At 49.0% G+C, this 18,490-nt stretch overlaps 1 protein-coding gene across 2 annotated transcripts in view; it reads right to left on the reverse strand.

Annotated features, from left to right (window-relative positions):
• Positions 1–18,490, reverse strand: part of COL5A1 (collagen type V alpha 1 chain) — a 138,320-nt gene that overhangs the window by 15,712 nt on the left and 104,118 nt on the right. For both annotated transcript variants that reach the window (XM_053962434.1, XM_053962433.1), the window contains exons 33-55: positions 15,136–15,180; positions 14,795–14,848; positions 13,886–13,930; positions 13,195–13,248; positions 12,626–12,679; positions 10,587–10,640; positions 9,104–9,211; positions 8,860–8,949; positions 8,714–8,767; positions 7,990–8,097; positions 6,642–6,749; positions 6,031–6,084; positions 5,307–5,360; positions 5,013–5,120; positions 4,865–4,918; positions 4,257–4,364; positions 4,075–4,128; positions 3,627–3,734; positions 2,582–2,635; positions 2,379–2,432; positions 1,561–1,614; positions 1,070–1,123; positions 125–232 (exon numbers count right to left, since the gene is read on the reverse strand). In XM_053962434.1, coding sequence (XP_053818409.1) covers positions 125–232; positions 1,070–1,123; positions 1,561–1,614; positions 2,379–2,432; positions 2,582–2,635; positions 3,627–3,734; positions 4,075–4,128; positions 4,257–4,364; positions 4,865–4,918; positions 5,013–5,120; positions 5,307–5,360; positions 6,031–6,084; positions 6,642–6,749; positions 7,990–8,097; positions 8,714–8,767; positions 8,860–8,949; positions 9,104–9,211; positions 10,587–10,640; positions 12,626–12,679; positions 13,195–13,248; positions 13,886–13,930; positions 14,795–14,848; positions 15,136–15,180 — 1,638 coding nt within the window. The remainder of the gene's footprint in view (positions 1–124; positions 233–1,069; positions 1,124–1,560; positions 1,615–2,378; positions 2,433–2,581; positions 2,636–3,626; positions 3,735–4,074; positions 4,129–4,256; positions 4,365–4,864; positions 4,919–5,012; positions 5,121–5,306; positions 5,361–6,030; positions 6,085–6,641; positions 6,750–7,989; positions 8,098–8,713; positions 8,768–8,859; positions 8,950–9,103; positions 9,212–10,586; positions 10,641–12,625; positions 12,680–13,194; positions 13,249–13,885; positions 13,931–14,794; positions 14,849–15,135; positions 15,181–18,490) is intronic.

Here is an 18,490-nt window from a genome sequence, read left to right on the forward strand (position 1 = left end):
CATTATTCCCATTAAATATGTTTTGTCTGCTGTCAGGCATTCCAGCATGGACAGGACACTGGGAAAAGGCATCTTCCAGCCAGGTGGGAACAAACCCGAGCTTTCTCAGGCTGGGAATACTCACAACTGGACCAGGAATCCCACGAAGGCCATCGGGGCCAGGCTTCCCTGGAGCACCTTGGGGACCAATGGGCCCAGTCTTCCCAGGAGGTCCTTCCAAACCAGCTTCCCCCTGGATGAAGAGGCAGGGTGTTGAATTTGTGTTGGGATGTCAGACGTCATTTCCAAGCAGAGAGTTCAGAAAAGGAATTTTAAAAAATTTACTCCCTTTCTATTTCCACTTTCCCCATCCCCTTCAGCTGGGTGTTGCTTTTATTTGCCAACAAAAAGCTTTTGTGGCAGAGCTCCACACTCCAGCCCCAGTGGGGATTGGGGAAACTGCTGGGTGATTCCTGGAACGTGATTTTGTGAGAGGGTGCCAGGATGTCATGGAGTGGATGCAGATCCATGCAAGGCACATGAAACGTTCTGCTCCTTGATTTTCCTGCTGCTCCCTCCACCTCAGGCACTTTCCAAACTCCAAACTCCTTCAGTTTCCAGCCTTGCCTGAATTCCAGCAGGAGCCACCCTTTGGCTCTGAGCTCTCCTGGGTTCAGGGATACCCATCCATCCACCCATCCTCCCTCCCCTGTGCTGCCACAACGGGATCTGTAATTTCCAATCCCATCTCCATTTCCCACCCAAACAATCCCAGCCCATTAATGCCGTGTTTGCCCTGGGAAAGGACACGGGGCTCTGCACACCCCATTATTTACAGCACATTAAATTGCCAAATATAACACTTGGATGTTTCAAACGAGGGAAAACATTCCCGTGACCTTACCAAGCCCTAATTATCTCCACAGAGCTTGTTAAGGGCTGCAACATAAGCTCAGATTTGAGGCCAGTGGCCCCAAATTCAGGCTAATTTGTTGTAACGCGCAGCAAAATCAACTCCCGGCCTTGGCAGAGGGAGATCCCCTCGGAATATCAAGGATATAGCACAAGTGAAATCCCTTTCAGCTCTTACCTTGGCTCCTTTCTCTCCTTGCCTTCCTTCAGGACCAGCTGGACCAGGAGGGCCCTAAAGAAAGCCCAGAATAGATGGAAAACACAATTAGATCCTGCTGATCTGCAACGCTCCGTTGGAATTAGCAAAACGATGCTCCAGCCCCAGGGAAGGAGACAAAATGGAGACAAATATCCCTGAAAAGCTTTTTAAATTAGCTCCTTGCTAAATGAATCCCTGGGTTCTGCCAGCAAGGCAGGAAGAGCAGGAGTACCTCATCCTTGGATTTTCTTTGGGCTGTTCACATCTTTAAAAAAAATCCATGGGATTTGCCTGGCAGCTTCCCATCAATTTCCAACAGCCGTGGATGGTGCATAATTTTATTTTTTTTTAATTATCACACATTTTACACAGTATTTACACAGCACTTGTTGTAGGCTTAGTAAGACCATGAGTTTTAAAAAGTTAATGGAAGTGCTGTTGGGAAAAGCTTCCTAAAAAAGCCAACTCACCCGTTTTCCAGGAGGTCCAGAGGGGCCTGGCTCTCCTGTGGGCCCAGGGGAACCCTGCAGGGAGAGAGGGGAGGGGAACAAGCCATGAGTGCCCCACCCATGGATGGATGGATGGATGGATGGATGGATGGATGGATGGATGGATGGATGAGGGATGGATGGATGGATGGATGGATGGATGGGATGGATGAGGGATGGATGGATGGATGGATGATGGATGGATGGATGGATGGATGGATGAGGGATGGATGAGGGATGGACGAGGGATGGATGAGGGATGGATGGATGGATGGATGGATGGATGATGATGGATGGATGATGGATGGATGGATGAGGGATGGATGGATGATGGATGGATGATGGGATGGATGGATGATGGATGGATGGATGGATGAGGGATGGATGAGGGATGGATGGATGATGGATGGATGAGGGATGGATGGATGATGGATGGATGAGGGATGGATGGATGAGGGATGGATGGATGGATGGATGATGGACGGATGGATGGATGGATGGATGGATGATGGATGGATGGATGGATGATGGATGGATGATGGATGGATGGATGGATGGATGGATGGATGGATGGATGGATGGATGGATGGATGGATGATGGGATGGATGGATGGATGGATGATGGATGGAGGGATGATGGATGGATGGATCCATGGATAGATGACACAGGAGGGAATGAGATCCTCAGTGGGCAATTCCCACTGGGAAATTCTGGCAGGAATGAGAGGCTCAGTGTCCGTGGAGCTGACACAGAGCCATGAGCACTGTGGTGAACAGCTCTCATCTCTCCAGGTACTCACAGTCTGTCCAGGTTCACCATCATCACCTTTGTCACCAGGGGGACCATCTTGACCCTAAAAAGGAGGGAAAAAGGAACAAGGAAGTGTTTTTAGGGTGTGAATGGTGCTGAGCAGAGGAAATGCCAGGGGAGCCCCTGGGAATGAGCAGCACAGTTGAGTTTCACCCCCACAGGAGGGGGAAGCTCTGTGAGACCAACACTTACAGCTGGGCCAGGCTCTCCAGGAGGACCAGGGTCACCAGGGAAACCAACTGGACCCTGCAAAGAGAGAAGAATATTCCCAAGTCAGGGATGTGGCACCTGGAGAGCACCAGGGACAACATGGGGAGCCACCCTATGGAGTAAAATCCCAATTTCTACAACCACAACCCATCTTTGCAGCTGCAGTGTTTTCACCCTGTCCCAGCCAGTCCAGATCTGCATCCTGACTACCAGAGCTCCAAAGGCAACGCTGGGACTTCCATCCCAGTTTTTCAGAAATCCTTCGGCTTGGTGACAGCAGAATCCTCCCAGCTTTGGGAATGTACAGATTGGAAGGTTTTGCTTTTGCAAATGTGTGACATTTTGCACAGGAGGAGCCTCTCAGAGCATTTATTGACTGAAACACTTCACCATTCTTCCCCGTACGATGTCTGTCGGGTGCCTCACATGATTCCAGGAGCAGCCTGCAACCCATCACAGATATCCCAAATCCCATCTGTTAGGAGGGATGACTAAACTCCCCTGCCTCCTCTGCTTCTTTGTGCCATCTTGCCTTATCTCATCATGAATTTCAGGCATCAGAGGAGCCTGCAAGATAAACCCTGTACCACTGTCCCCTGGTAAAATCAGCAGAGCTCCACTGGCTTCACCAGAGCTGGAGAAATCAGCAGCAGCAGGGAGCTGGGTGTGCAGGTACAGCTCCCACATCCAATAAATCTCCTTGATCCTATTTTGGAAGCTCTGCTCTGGTGCAGAAGACCTTGGAAAGCCGTAAACACAAAGTGTCCCTACTGCAGCTCCTCTCCATGGGGTGAGATTCCTGATGGCCTGCAAAAAGCACTGATAATTCCAGTATTTCTGGGAAATATGGTACAGTGGGGTCTTTCCCTCATCAGCACCCTAAAGAAGGGGGCTGAGATCATGGATCACCAGAGGAACAATTCCATGGTTAGGAAATGAGTTTAAATTTCCACAGATATCTCTGGGAACATCTTTTCATGCAGAAATCTCTGCTGGCAAGGCAAGGAAAGCCCGAGGGGGTACTTACAGGGCTGCCTTTGGGGCCATCATCACCTGGTGGGCCTTTGGGACCAGGTGGACCAGCAGCACCCGAGGGACCTGCTTCCCCCTTTTCACCTCTTTCACCTTTAGGGCCCTGTAAAGGCAAAAAAACTTCTATAATCAAGTAAGAAACAAAAACATACCGATTTCTAATTATCCTTTAATCAATTCTGAGCAAGAAGCTCTATTTGTGTCTCCAAACACAAGGACATGATTTAACAGTCCCTTCCCACAAGGACTGAGTGGTGTTCATGGTGTTCAGTCGTGGGCAGCCCAGATTTGGTGACTAAACGTGATCCTATAAATACCCAGGAACGTGGCAATGTGTCATCAGTACCCAAATCCAGGACAGGGCTGGTTCATTCCCTGCTGTCCCATCCCCATCCGCACCTCTCCGGCACGTCCATGCGTGGATTTTCCCAGGGGGCACTTACCGGCAGGCCGACCTCGCCAGGGAGACCGGGCTCACCAGATTCCCCAGGTTCACCCTGCACATGGAAAAAGAGGATGGAAATATTCACATTTCTGCAGGGGGTTGAGTTTTCTGCTGGCACAGCAAAGCCACTGCACGAGCGCTGCAGCAAACTCCTGCTTCAGGCTCGTCCGGGTGCTTTACCTTCTCTCCTACTGCACCAGGGTTTCCTATTCCTCCAGGAGGACCCTGTGGACCGTCTGCTCCTGGTGGCCCAGATGGACCTCTGGGTCCTGGTGGGCCTGGTGGGCCCTGAGAGGAAAGGAGGGCAAATGTCACGTGGGTTTCTCAGAGCAATGTCAGTGAGAAAATATGTAAAATAAGAATATATAAATAAATAAAAGATAAAATAAATAGAAATAGAAAATAGAAATAATATATATAATACATATAATATAATATATATTATATATATATATATATATATATATATATAATACATATTATATAATATATAATGTATAATATATAATATATAATATATAATGTATAATATGTAATATATAATGTATAACATATAACATATAAAATACAATATAATACAATACAATATAATACAATACAATACAATACAATACAATATAATACAATATAATACAATATAATAATATAAATGCATTAACATGAATATAATAAGCTATAATAATTATAATAATATAATAATAAATAATAATTATAATGATAACAGAATATATATAATAATATAAAATATAAAATCAATTCTATGAATAAGAAATACAGAAGCCCCTTACCATCTGCCCAACGTCACCTGTTTCTCCCTTCTCCCCAGGTGGACCGGGCAGGCCCTGCGGAGGTGCAGAGGATGAATTTTAGCTGTGAGCATCTCAGGAGAGCCCCAGCTCTCATCACCCTGAGCCCTCCCTGGCTGCTGTGAGTTACCTGCAAGCCCACGGGGCCGGGGGGGCCGGGGAAACCTCGGGGTCCTTCATCACCTTTCTGCCCAAAGAGGCCTTGCTGTCCTCGGGGCCCGGGCTCTCCATCAGCTCCCTGCAAGGACAGGCTCTGTTCAGCCCAGGACAGACGTGGGGTCACACAAACCCCATCCCACCACCCCCTGCTCGTGTTGGGCAGCAGTGCCAGGCAGGAATCATCTCAGGAGGCTTTTTTGGGAAAAAAAAAAAAAAAAAAAAAAAAAAAAAAAAAGTATTTATCTTAATAAAGTGCAATACTCACAGCTGGGCCAGGCTGACCAATTGGGCCCTGGGGACCAGTGGGGCCTGGGGGACCCTGTCACAAAAAAAGAAATGTCAGTGTTAGGAGCAGAGTGACAAATTCACCTGGAAAAGGTGAAGTCCTTCAATACAATCTCCATTAAAACTGCCTTAATTCCTAAAAGATGGATGGAGAACAGGGTCAGGCCTCCCTGGACACCCCAGCATTCCTCAGCCCTGGTGCCAGTGGAGAGCAGACTCCTCCAAACACATTTTTGCTGCAGCAAAGCAATGTCAGCACTCAGCCCTAACTCCTGGGTAATTCATGTTCCTCAGGCTCTGGGCAGCACAAAAAGGGTATGGAATTACCAAAGAATTACAGGATGGTTTGGGTTGGAAGGGACCTTTACAAATCTCCAGGCTCACCCCTCTGTCATGAGCAGAGACATGTTCAACTAAATCAGAAAGAGAACTTCAGCCAAAGACCCAACTTTGATGGCAACTCTGCTCGTGTTTCACAGATATTTCCATGCTAAGTGGGTGATGTGGAAATATCTCAGTGTTCCTGGGAGCTGGAGGCTCCCACTTGAGGCTCTCACTCTTTTTTTACATCATGTGGGTATTTGATGAAGCAGAGAAGATGAATCAACATTAGAAAACGATATAAATTTAATTTCTATTTCCAGCAGGTCACACAACGAAGCAGACTCAAGAGAAGCAGCTACAGCAGAGTCCCCTCCACTCACCTGCTCCCCCTTGTCACCTTTGCTGCCCTTCTGTCCAGGCTCCCCGATCTCACCCTGCCAGGAACCAAGGGACAACATTAATCCATCACCACTTCCACATCTCAGCATCCCAGCAACAGCCCTGTGTGTCTGCATCCTCATCCCAAATCCCACAGGGACTGAATGGGTGAGTGGGCTGAATAATTCCAGAGATTTGGCCACTCCAGGTGCAACCAAACCCTTTTCCACCCGACAATTCCTCGGCTGCCACGCCATGCACGAAGCTGCACCTTGCAGACCTTTTGAGCAGCCACAAGGGATTTGTCCCAGCTGATGTTTCCTGGGAATCCTCCACTCCAGAGGGGCTTAATGAGAGAGGGAATTAATTTGGAGAGGCTGGGCATCTTTGGGCAGGCACCTGCTACAGGTTTGGGGGAGGCAACCTGGATTTCAGGGAATTTTATGGCTGGGAGAGCACACGGAGCCCCATCTGCTGCTGCTCATCCCACGGGACTGTGAGTTCCACAAAAATCCTCCAGCAGCACATCCCACCCAACTGTGGGATGCACCACGGTGGAAAGGTTGCCCAGTTCCTTGCCAGAGTGACCCCACACAGCAGGAGCTGTCCCCACCTTGTCTCCATCCTCTCCAGGAGGTCCAACAGGACCTGCTGGGCCTGGCAGTCCCACGGGGCCCTGGATGCCATCCCGGCCAGCCGGTCCTTGGGGACCTTTCTCCCCCTGGAAGCAGAAAAACAGGCAGGTCACACCCAGAGCTCTCCAACCGAGCCCACTGAGGTTTGATTCAGCTGCTAATGACTCCTGGCTGGATGGGCAGGAACAGCAAAGCCATTCCCAGCTGATATTTCATCTGTGCTCCTTGTCTGAAATGAAACAAAACTTCTGTCTTGAGGGATAATGAAAAGAACAAGCAAATGTAAGCAGTGAATACCCAGATCACAGCTGCAATTTCACTGCTACAGCAACATAACCTGATTTAATCTGAACCCTCTGCCATCTCTGCCTGGATGACAAACAAGACCCCAAGTAATTTTTACTCCCACGAGCCAGTTTTTGCTGATTCTGGTCCTGGCTGCCCCAGCACTCTCTGCTGCTCCATCCCTGGCTGAGCCCCAACTAAGGGGGGTTCTCAGGAGGCCCATCCTGAGATTCGGGACAAATAAAACCACCTGAAGGGAATAAAACAATCCCTGTGTCAACATCTACTTGTACTCCTTTGAGCAGGAGTTTTCAATCAAATTTGTTTGTTTACAGGAACTGAACAGTGAATATTTTCCAGTTTCCTCGTCCATGATTGAATTGCATCCGAATCCTGGGTGCTCTCCTCTAAATAAATTAGATGCCACATAAATTGCCTATTCATCCCTGCCCTGACTGACACATGGTGTAGGTACTCAGCAGGACAGATGTTCCTAAAACTAATTCACAGGAAATTCTCGCCTGTGGATCAGCTGCTGGAGTTTCTAACTAACCAGCAAGCGTGGCTGATAAACACTTCTGATATCAATCAACCACCAGAGCAGGCTGACATCACCAAAGCCACCTCTGTGATGGAGCTGGCTCAGTTCTCTGCCCACAGGCCTGGCCTTTGGCTGTTTGTCACCAGCAGGTGACACAGGCTGTGTCACCTTTTCAGCCCCCAGGTTGTGTCACCTTTTCAGCCCCCAGGCTGTGTCACCTTTTCAGCCCCCAGGCCTTCTCGTTGCCTGAGGACACCCATGTCCCTGGGGTCACAGCCATGCTTGACAGGGGTGTCCCTTGAGCAGCTGACATTCAGTGGTTTGATGTGCTCAAGATGAGAAAATTCCCTTCTAATTGAATTCCTTCCTAATTGACCCCCTTTTTTTTTTTTTTTTTTTTTTACCATTTAAATCTCCACAAGGACTGGTTCCACACTCAGCTCCCTACTGCACCCATCTCCAGCTGCCCCACAACCCTTCATCTCCATACTGGTACTTACTGGAGCTCCTTTTTCACCTGCAGGTCCTGGAGGTCCCTGAGGGCCAGGTCTCCCTGGCAATCCTATAGGGCCAGCTGATCCTGCAGGGCCACGCTCCCCAGGAGAGCCCTGTTGGGAGGAGGAGGAGGAGGAAAGGAGCTTTAATTGCAGTATCAAGCTTCACCCATGCCCAGAGAGAGAGAAATCCAAGCTCTTCCTCCATGTTTGTGCATGTTTGATGGGATAACTGCCACGTGAAGAGTTGGTACCACTGGCCTAAGGGGCCCTGCAGATCTTTCTTTTGAATTAAAATCCATTAATATCCCTGGAAGGGCTGGATTCTCCCCTGGATGGTGCAGAGAGCTCAGTTCCTGGGGACACATAAACAGCCTGGAACAAGAGCACGAGCCACTTCACAGCCAGCAGGGAGGGTTGGATGATGAATGTTTCCTTCCAGGAGGGCGGCCCTGAGCAGGGATCTCAAGTGGAGACAACTTCCAGAGGGAAAGCAGGTGGATTAGAAGCAAAATCCTGGATGTCCTGAACCCCTGCAGTTCCCTCAGCCTGTCACGTACGTCCACAGCTGACCCCACAAAATGACTGAGTTGTTACACGCAGGGCTTGTAAAAGAAAGGAACATGCAGGGAGTCAGGAAAATCGGGATAAAGCCTGGAGCTGTGACTAACCCTGGCCTGGCCCTGCCAAGCTTGTAAATGGTGCTGCCTGCAAGGACAGGGATACTCACGGCTGGGCCTGGAGGGCCTGGGGGACCTTCGTTGCCTTTCAGCCCTGGAGAACCCTGCAGGAAGGAAAACAAAGTCATCTGGGGAGGTGGACAACTGGACCAGCTGGGAATTCTCCAGCTGGAGGGAGCCAGCAGCCTGTACTCACAATGGGGCCGGGGAGGCCTCGTTCTCCAGGGAACCCTCTCAATCCAGGGGGACCATCCTTCCCTGGGAGGCCAGCAGGACCAGGATCCCCCTGCAAGGACAGGGACAAATGCACGTTCCATGGAGGCCCAGCTCATCTCCTCAGCCTCCAGCTGGGATGAGGCAGGAGCTCCATTTCTTTTCTGAATCACCCTCTCCATCTCCAGGGAGGGACAGGCAGCAAGGAGGTGAATTCCAGTCCCTACCTTGGTCCCTTCTTTTCCAGTGAGGCCGGGAAGGCCTTGTTCCCCTGGGGGACCTGGAGGGCCTGGATGGCCTCGCTCACCCATGGGTCCAGTCTCACCCGTTGGACCCTGGAAAATAAACAGTCAGAGAAGACGGGGTGGGTACTGGCAGAACAACTGAGGAAGGGAAAAGTGCAGGGTATCATTTTAGTCCTTTGGGCTGTAATGGGATGGAAGAGGTGCCTTTCAGTGGCACCAGCAATCCCTGGAGACATTCCCCCTCTGGCACCTACAGGCACCTTGACCTGGAAGTGGCCAACATCACCCTCGGCAGACTGGAGGCACTGGGAACCTCCGGAGTGAGCCCAAATTTCACCCAAACGAGATGTCACCACCACAACTATTATGCTTAGCTTTTCCTTTCTAATTGAAAACTTCCTAAGCACTCTCCAAGCCTGCTGATTCCTGCTCGGATGGGGCATAAATAATGCATGAGGCTCGTACTGCCTGGCAATTACCGGCTGCCTCCGTGCCCTCCGAGGGCGCTCAGGGTGACAAGTGCCACAGAGGGCTCCCCAGGGGCTCGTTTTTTTTTAGGAGGACAAAAGCCACATGCACAAAGCCACGGTGTCCCTGCCCGTTGGTGGCTTTGGGGACAGGGCTGTAACTCATGTCCTGCTGCAGGGCGGTGCCACTCAGAGCACCTCAGCAGCCACAGATCGCCCAGCAGAGCCCCACCAAATTGCCACCGAGCCTAATTGGCACTCGAGAAGACAGACACAGCCGTCAGGGAATTGCCCCTAATCAGGGAATTTACAAATCAGGGGCTTTATGGTGTCATTAAAGAGGACAAATTAATTACTTCCTAATTAAAGAGCAGTTCAGGGAAGAAGACTCGACCCAAAGCCAGTCCAGCTCAGTGGAGGCTCACTGAAAGTTGTGCTGGTGCCTGTTCCCACAGAGCTCGAGGTGACTGAAAGCAAACCAGCCCTGCTCTGACAGAACCTGGCAGCACTTCAGATGAAAGAGGGATGATTTTCCTCACAGTGACACAGAAGAGCACTTGGGCACCACGTTTGCTCTGCCCTGACCACCAGCAGCTGCAGAGCCCTTGGAGATCTCATTTAACTCCCTGTCTGCTTCAGGCCTTTGGGCTGGCTTGTGCTTTTCAGATGTTTTGTGTTTTTCAGCTGGGTTGTGCTTTTCAGATGTTTTGTGTTTTTCAGCTGGGTTGTCTTTTTTTCAGCTGGTTTCTCACCCCTACACCTTTTTTACACCAGGGTGGTTGAGCTGAGCTCACAGGAACCACCTCATTTATGTTGGTCTAAACCCCATCCCAACCCCTCAGCAAGGTGAGCTGGGGCCACGGGGGGGATTTCACACCTGCCTCAGGAATTTCAAAGCCACCTGACAAGGCTTTGCCTTCCCTGGAAAAGGAGTCCCTGGAAAAGGCTCCAGTTGAACCAGTGGAGATCAGTTGCAGGGGTGAGCATTTGCTTCTTACCTGAGGCCCTACGACACCAGGGGGGCCTGGAGGGCCAGTCTTGCCTTGGAAACCCTGTTAGAGAAAGGCAAAAGACAGAGAGGTGACACTTCTGCCAAGGAGTCCTCCTGTGAGGGTCACACTGCCACCAACTGTTCCTCCCCCAGTGAAACCCCTGACCAGGGTGGGCACCCGAAGGAAAAGGAAATAAGAAATCAAACAGAAAGTGGGAAAAAATGTCTTTGTGCATTTATAAAGGGTGAAACAGAGGAAGAAGAAGAGATTCTCAAAGCTCAGCCCTGCTGCTTGGATGGAGTTGTTGTGGTTTGGCCATATATATGCATATCTATAAAAATCTGTTATGCTCATAAAACCATGGAGGAAATGGCAATTAAAAATGCCATTAATGGCTATTAAATGGCTATTAAAATCAGTGGGAATTTCTTCATGCTGAGCAACTCTTAAAAGCTATTTCCCTTAGCCTGCTCCTCATTCTGGTGCTGGTTTAGGCTCGGTTCTGTCTCAGCTCAGGGGCAGCTTAACCCACGGGGGCTGAGTGAAGCTTTATCTCCTCCATCAACACTTGCTGAAAGGAGCCACAGCCGTGTTTGTCTCCAAAGGCTGACGGGCAGGGAAGTCTCCATGGCAGCTCCTTCCAATGGCACTTTGAAGAGTGACAACAAGGAACTCTCACCACTGCAATTGTTTGGCTCTCCCAGGCTACTCCTTAAAAAGCACATTAATTATGGTTGTTACTCCAGCCTGCTGACAAGCTTCAGGAATGGCATTTAGGGCACACGGGCTATTTTCTCGTTGCCACAAAAGAGGATCAGATAAATCCCATGCCAACGCTAGCCTGTCATGCTTAAATAACTCCTCCATGCTATTCTGGCTGCCTGCAGATCAGAAAATATCCTGTCACTGATGGGGAAATGGCAAAATATCCTTGGGAAACGAAGGTACAGTTTAAATTCTTATCACACACAAATATTTAGACCATTTCTGTGCAGGTCTTTCCTTATTAACCTGAGGAAAGGGGTTTCCTTTTGTACTCTTTGAGCCTTGGGCACAGAGGCTTTAGAATCCGTCATGGTTTTTTTTTTTGGAGCCAATCTTTGCAAATCTAATATGGCCAAATATCTCAGCATGCCTGTTTGCTGCTGAATGGGAACTTAAATAAAGGGAAGTGTTTGACACAGAGATTTCAATCTTGCACGAAGATACACTGCACTGACCAGGCTACTGATGTAGAAAGAGCATTTCATTCATTTTTATGCTGCTCTCCTTGCATTTTGGCACTGTGAGGGGAAAAGGGGACAAAAAGGGGGCTTCTGCTGCCTGGGTCTGCAGGGAAAAGTGATCTCTGCAAGGTTGATGGCACAGGTTAACAGAGATTCTCTTTCCCGAGTGAGGCAAATTGAGGAAAGCAATTAGGGAGAGCTTTCAGACCCCAAAATAATTAAAAGACCATTCTCCATTCATTCCTGCAGACTTGGAGGTTGATGCTTTTGATTCCAGCCTCAGAAGCTGATGACAGCAGGTGCTGGCAAAGTTCTCATTGCTCCCTCCACCTTGGCTGGAGGTGTCCTTGGATGTCATGGAAGACTCAAGGAAGACTCAGTGTCAGTCAGGCTCTGGCAGGTGAGAACTCTTCATCTTTAAGTTAATCCTGACCTGAGGACTTGGCTCAAAAATACCTCAAAACCCCCTTGTTTTAAAATCAGTCTTATGGTGTGTAAATAAATATCTGGTGCTGGGCTGAGCAATGTTTGCACTGCCTCGCTTAGCAAATGCCAGGCAAGGTAATTAAATTGTGTGATAAGCTGAGGGGAAAAAATGCATAATGTGCAAAAGCTTTTTAATGCTCATTTGCTGGGGAAGGCAGTGGGGAGAAATGGGCTGCTACCCTCAGAGCACCCTGAGCAGCTGGAGACACAGACCCTCAGGGAACCCAAACAATCCAAACTGGGGCTGCACCTCCCCAGCAGCACAGGAGGGTTTAGAGATCCCAAAATGAGGCTCTGGAGTAATGACCAGGCCAAGATTTTTTGGCTACTTACAGTTTCTCCTCTCTGTCCAGGGTGCCCAGGCAATCCATCCTTCCCAGGAGGACCCTGTGGCAGAAAAGCAGGGGGAGAGGCAGCATCACCAAGTGCTCAGGAATAAAAGTGTGACAAACATTGAACCAGCCCTGCTCTCCTCAGCAGCTGCTTCACAGGGAAATGGAGGTGCAGAACCCTAAAAGCTGCACCCTTTCCTTCCCACACTTATCCCAGAGGATTTATCCTACAGGAGCTGCTCGCCACACTCAGGAAATCACCCCCAAACCATTTCTGAGGTCCCCCCAGTGTACAACAACTGCAGAGACAGCAGTGCTGTGCTGTCCTCCACGTCCACAGAGGGCAAATAAAGCACAGCCACCAAAGATCCCAGAGATCCTGAGTCAGTAGGAAATGAACATTTATAATCAGCTGCAATTTACTTGGCTATTTAAAATCTGAAACCATCGGGTTGTTATCAGCATGTCTCAGTAATGCCTTTTCTTGGGAACTTGTCAGGGAATCAGCTCAGGCTGGGTGGGAAAAGGCTGGATTATCCCTTTGGATGTCCTAGGAATTGAGTTACTTACAGGGGGGCCTTTTGGTCCAGGAAATCCAGTCGGTCCTTGAGGCCCTGGTGGTCCCTGGGATGAAAGACAAGCCAGAGAACTTGGTTAAGGAACCTGCAACACTTGGTATGAAATATTGCCTCTGTGTGAGCAGCAGGTAAGCACAAAGGTCTGGAAAAGCAAATGCTGGGTGATTGTGTAGAAAAAAATTACAAACAGAACAAAACCCAGTGGGGGAAAAAAAAGCCCCAGAAATTGAGGCTAAAATCACAGAAGTCCCATTGTTTCAGGATTTCCCACCTGACTGTGATCTGGAGAAAGCAGCAGGAGGTCCTGGAGAACCACAGCCTCCAGAAACTGCCTGAAATTCTGGCTGCCTGCAGTCACCCAGGGGAATTCTCCCTTCTCTCATGAGTGATGCTTCCACAGGACACCCAAAGTCCCACCTGAGCCTTCCGTGGAGAGCTCAGGCGGGACCTAAGGGCTGGAGGTGGCTTGGGGGACCTCTGTCCACACCTGACACCTTGGATTTCTAACCAGAATTTTCCTTTTTTTCCTTTTGCTGAGCTGCATGCTGTTTCCTGCCCACTCCTCTCTGCTAACAGGGCACCCAGGAGGATCCACCTTGCCAAAAACCCCCTGAGCCCTGCCAGCCCACCTCCTCTGCCAGAGCCCTGGCCTGAGTCCTGCTTTACTCCTCAGCTCATCTTACCCTTTCTCCAGGAGGACCAGGGGGGCCATCACCACCAGAGTTGCCCTTTTAGGAAGAAGGAAAACAAGAGAGCATTTTAAAAAATACCCAAATCAGCATCACAACTTCTGTGTGCGAAGGCTTCAGATGGCACCAAGCCCACGGTGACACCACAGCCCAGCAACTCCCCCAGGCCTCTCTAATAATAATTCTGTGGCAGGAACAGCAGCCAGTGACAAATGAGCAGCTGCTTGTTCCCCCCACATCCCTTCAAAAAAATCCTGGGGGGATTGGGATATTTCCACCACACAGTGGCCTCCCTCAGAGAGATAAATGCCAGCCTGAAGAGGAGGGATTTATCCAAAATTCATGCCAGCACAAAGCCCAGACATTTGTTTGTAAATCTGGCAGCAACATCTCACAACAAAAGCTTTGTTTCCATCACGCCTGGTGATCAGTGCTCAGGTAATCAGTTGGTTTGGAGAGAAATCCCAAATTCTGCCTGGTGGCCAATCCTGGCTCAGCAGTGGGAAGGCAAAAATGGCTCAGCCAGGCTCAACAGCACCACGTGCCCTCACCCACCACACAGCCTAAGGGCTGGAAGGGGGTTCAAACTCTATTTAAGTCCCAAAATTGATGGGTTAGGGGAGGTTTAGGGGCTGTGGGGTCGTGCTGATGTCGGGGTTGTGTTGGTCTCCAGTCTGGATGTGCCCTCAAAGATCTGCAGGCTCCTGGGCCAGCACGTTTACAGAACCTGGCACGTGTTCTGCAGCTGGGTTACGAGCCACTGAGCTGGGAATGAACCCCAGGAGGGCTCAGCTTTCCAAACCCAATGGAAAAGGAAAGGAGGGAGATGGAGGCTGATGAACCAGCTGCTCTCCACACCAGCTCTGCTTAGAACACCACCCCAAAGGCTCCCCCAGGCCTTACCTTTGGGCCAGGTTTTCCAGTGCTTCCCCTGGGGCCTCTTTCCCCACGTGGACCCTTGAAAAGACACAAAAGGTGACATTTGAGGCCTTTCTGCTGCCCCGAGCACCTGAGCTACATGGGGTCAACAAATCATCCCAGCAGCAGCAAGGGGTGCCAGGAAAGTCATCAGAAAGATTTAAACCACATTCAGTGGTGACACCAGCCCCAAATCTGTGTGCCCCTGGCTTAGCTGCAGCTGCTGAAGGCCAGATCCCCCCAGTGAGGACACAAAGCCCATCCCAGTTTCCCTTTGGCCAGGACAAGGTGTGGAAAGGCACAAGGATGAAGAACTGGCTGGTTACCGTCGGACCACGCTGCCCCCTCGGACCTGGCTTGCCAGGAGTGCCCTGGAATGGAAAAGGAGAAGGGATTAGGAGCCAGCAGCACAGCAGAGGAGCCCACAGCAGAGCCTGTCACACCCACGCTGCCTCAGAACCTCTCTGCTTCTCATCTGCCATGAAAAAGTCAGCAGCAGGTTCCCCTCCACCTCCTGGTTCTTGTATTTATTTGAATTTATAGCTCTTGGGCAGGTCTGGACAGTGATGCCAACACCCAGACAACATCTGCTCTTTGAGGGAATGAATCTCCTTGGGAGCAGCATCCAAAGTCCTTTAAAACCCCAAAATGCTCTCAAAGATGAGGCCACCCCTCAGTATCCAAAAACCCAGCCAAAATCTCTTCAGCTCTGCCGCCCCAACACCTGGAATCCCTTTTTCCCCCACTGATCCCTGCTCCAGGCTCCTCACCCCGCTGCTCCAGGGCTTGCTGTGGGATTTGGAAGGTGTGACACGGGTTCCTGCACACAGGCCAGTGAAGCTGCCCTACATATTTACAAATCTTCCCCAACTCGGAGCTAAACAAGGAATTCCAGGCGTTGTTTGGCAGCAGCTCGCGAGATCTGCCAGCTGCACTCAGCTCCCCGGGATGGGGACTGGGATTAATCCTGCCATGGAAAAGGCACAGCCTGCTGCAAATAAACCTGGCAGCACGTTAAGCTGTGCCTAAAAGCAAAGGAATGGCCAAAAAGCCCAGTTTTGGCTGGTGTCAAGTGGCCAAAAAACCACGGAGAGGTTTTGACTTTGCCCCTGTGGACCAATCACCTCTGAAGGAAAGGAGAGGAAACCTCGATTCCCGTGGTGCTTAAAATATCCCTTTGCCATTTTCTGCCCCAAATCCATCACCTCGCTGGAGCCTGCTCAGCTCTGACACTCATTAACCAGCAGAACATAAAACAGGAGCTGCAAAACTTTGCCATCAACTTTCTTGCAGCTGCTAAAATTAGTCCTGCTGAATCTTCCTTGTTCTGCAGCTCCATTTATTAAAGCCTGCTGGCATTTTGGTTTTTTTTTTTTTTTTTTTTTTTTAATTAATGACAAAATTCGCTTTAAAGCACTCCAGCTGGTTTTGTTGGAGCTCTGGGAGGTAAATTGGGAGCAGGTGGGGAGGAGGGGGTGCTGCCTCCCCTCAGGTAGCCCCCCACACTCCTCTCCTTCTCCCACAATTCTGTTTTTAAGCCAAATTTCCCCCTGCTTATTGCTGTCATTAGTCATGCATTCAGCCCCATGTACAGCTGCAAAGAATTTATATTCCCTGTAAATGTACACAGACCTGTATTTTTCAAACAAGCATTTTGACATGAAAGCAGCTAAATTCAGATTATTTTCCAGGCACACCAAGAAATAGTTGGATCTGGGGAGCTCCACAACCCCCCAGGCTCTGTCAGCCTGGGCAAGCAGGGAAATCTATTGCCCTTGCTAAAGGCAGAAAACAGCTCTTAAAATAAGATTTATTATTCATGTTTAACTATTGATTTCATGAGCAGGTCTTGAAAAGATGCTGAGCCCACCTGGAGCTGAGGAGGGGCTCGGTGATGAGCAGCTCTTGGGGGATTTAATGGGTCAGAATTCTCCAAAAGCACCAAACAGAGAATCAAAAACTGCTTTGGGTTGGAAGGGACCTTAAAGCTCAGCTCATTCCAAACATTCCCATGGGCAGGGACATCTTCCACCATCCCAGGATGCTCCAAGCCCCATCCAAAGTCACTCCAGGCTCCTTTAAACAGCTTTATTCCATCTTTCCTGCGGGTTCCTTCCATTTCTGCAAGGCCCCAAGCAGCTCACCCCAAAGCAATCCCAGTTCTGCCAGCCTTTTCCCAGACTCATCCTCTAATCCCCTTCATCCCTTTTTCCCCTCCCCATTTTTACCTTTCCAGCCCCTTTTTTGTACAACTGAACAGCCACGAGCTAAACTTTTGTGTTTGGGGATGTTCAGCACCTCAGCACTAAAATTCAGCTGCTTGTGCAGGTCCTGCCCTTCCACCTTTGATTTTCACTTTTTTTTTTAATTATTTAACAACGTGGGAAGACTCTTTGTGCTGCTGAAACAACAAGCTGAAAAGCTGAGCTCCATTTCAGCAGAGAAATGTGGGATTTGCATCATTTTGGCCACATAAACCAGGGAATTGAAGAGCAGAATGGGGATATTGTGATAAAGAAAAAAACAAACAAATGATTTGGGGGTTTTGCAGCTCCAAATTGAGTTATTCCACAATGAACTGGAGGGGAAAAAAACGATAAATTTTATTTCTTGACTCCATGTGAACACATCCATAAACCAAACAAATTGAGTGGTCTTAGGAGAAGCAGAGGGGGATTTATCAAGTCTGACTCAATGAGGCTTAAATTAAGATGAGGACTGGAGCAGAGTGACCCCAGCTCAGCCTATAATTCTGTATATAATTGCTTTTCTCTTATTTCAAATGGGATACTTGGGAGGAAAAAAAAAAAAAACCCATAAATGGATAGCAAAGCTGTTACTGAAAATCAGCCTTTCTGCTACTCTTAAATTTCCAAGCTGAGCTCCTGTTGCTAATGGGAAGGTTTGTCCATGAAAATCTCTCTCTACACTGATAAAGTGAATATAGGTTGATTAATTTGGTATAAAATGGTAGAAACAGTCTAATCATCCACTGAAAATAAAAAAAAAAAATTAAAAATTGGAATTACCAATAATAAATCAATGTTTGAAAGGTTAAAAAGCCCCTTTTTAATTCCTGAAGTGAAGAAATGTGTGGCATGCCAAGGGTGCAACTAAATATCCTCACTACCTCCATTAAAGGCACAAAGCTCATTTGGAATAAAAGTGATGAAAGTGCTGCATTTTTGCCTTTTCTTCTCTTCTCATGGCCTGGTTCTGAAGCTGGGCCATTTCCCATCAGATCTGCTCCCTCCCCAATCCCTTTCAGGCTGGATAATGCCAAATTTCAAGCCTAAACCCCCTCAGGTTTTGTTCCAGCCTCAGAAATGCCCAGCTCCTGGTACCTTCTCCACTCCCTGGAAGGTTTCCCATCCCCTCCCAGATGGATTTGATTCCATCCCAGAATAGAATCATTCATGGATGTGCAGGGAGTCAGAGCAGCACATCCCACCCCTGCTGTTCTACATCCCCCAAAAATCCAGCCCAGGGGTTTTATTGCTGGATATTTGAGGGGGGAATTCCAGGGAATTCCAGGCTGGATTTCCTGGCCTCTCTCCTCCTGCTCAGCCAGAGCAGAGGGAAGGATGGGGATGAGCATTTGTAATTCCAAATGAAATGAACTAATAAAAAAAGAGGGGTGGATAGAACTCAAATTGCAGTGGTGGGATATTAATGCAGTGC

The sequence above is a fragment of the Vidua chalybeata genome, chromosome 21 (genome assembly GCF_026979565.1).
Source record: "Vidua chalybeata isolate OUT-0048 chromosome 21, bVidCha1 merged haplotype, whole genome shotgun sequence".
Classification (NCBI taxonomy): Eukaryota; Metazoa; Chordata; class Aves; order Passeriformes; family Viduidae; genus Vidua; species Vidua chalybeata.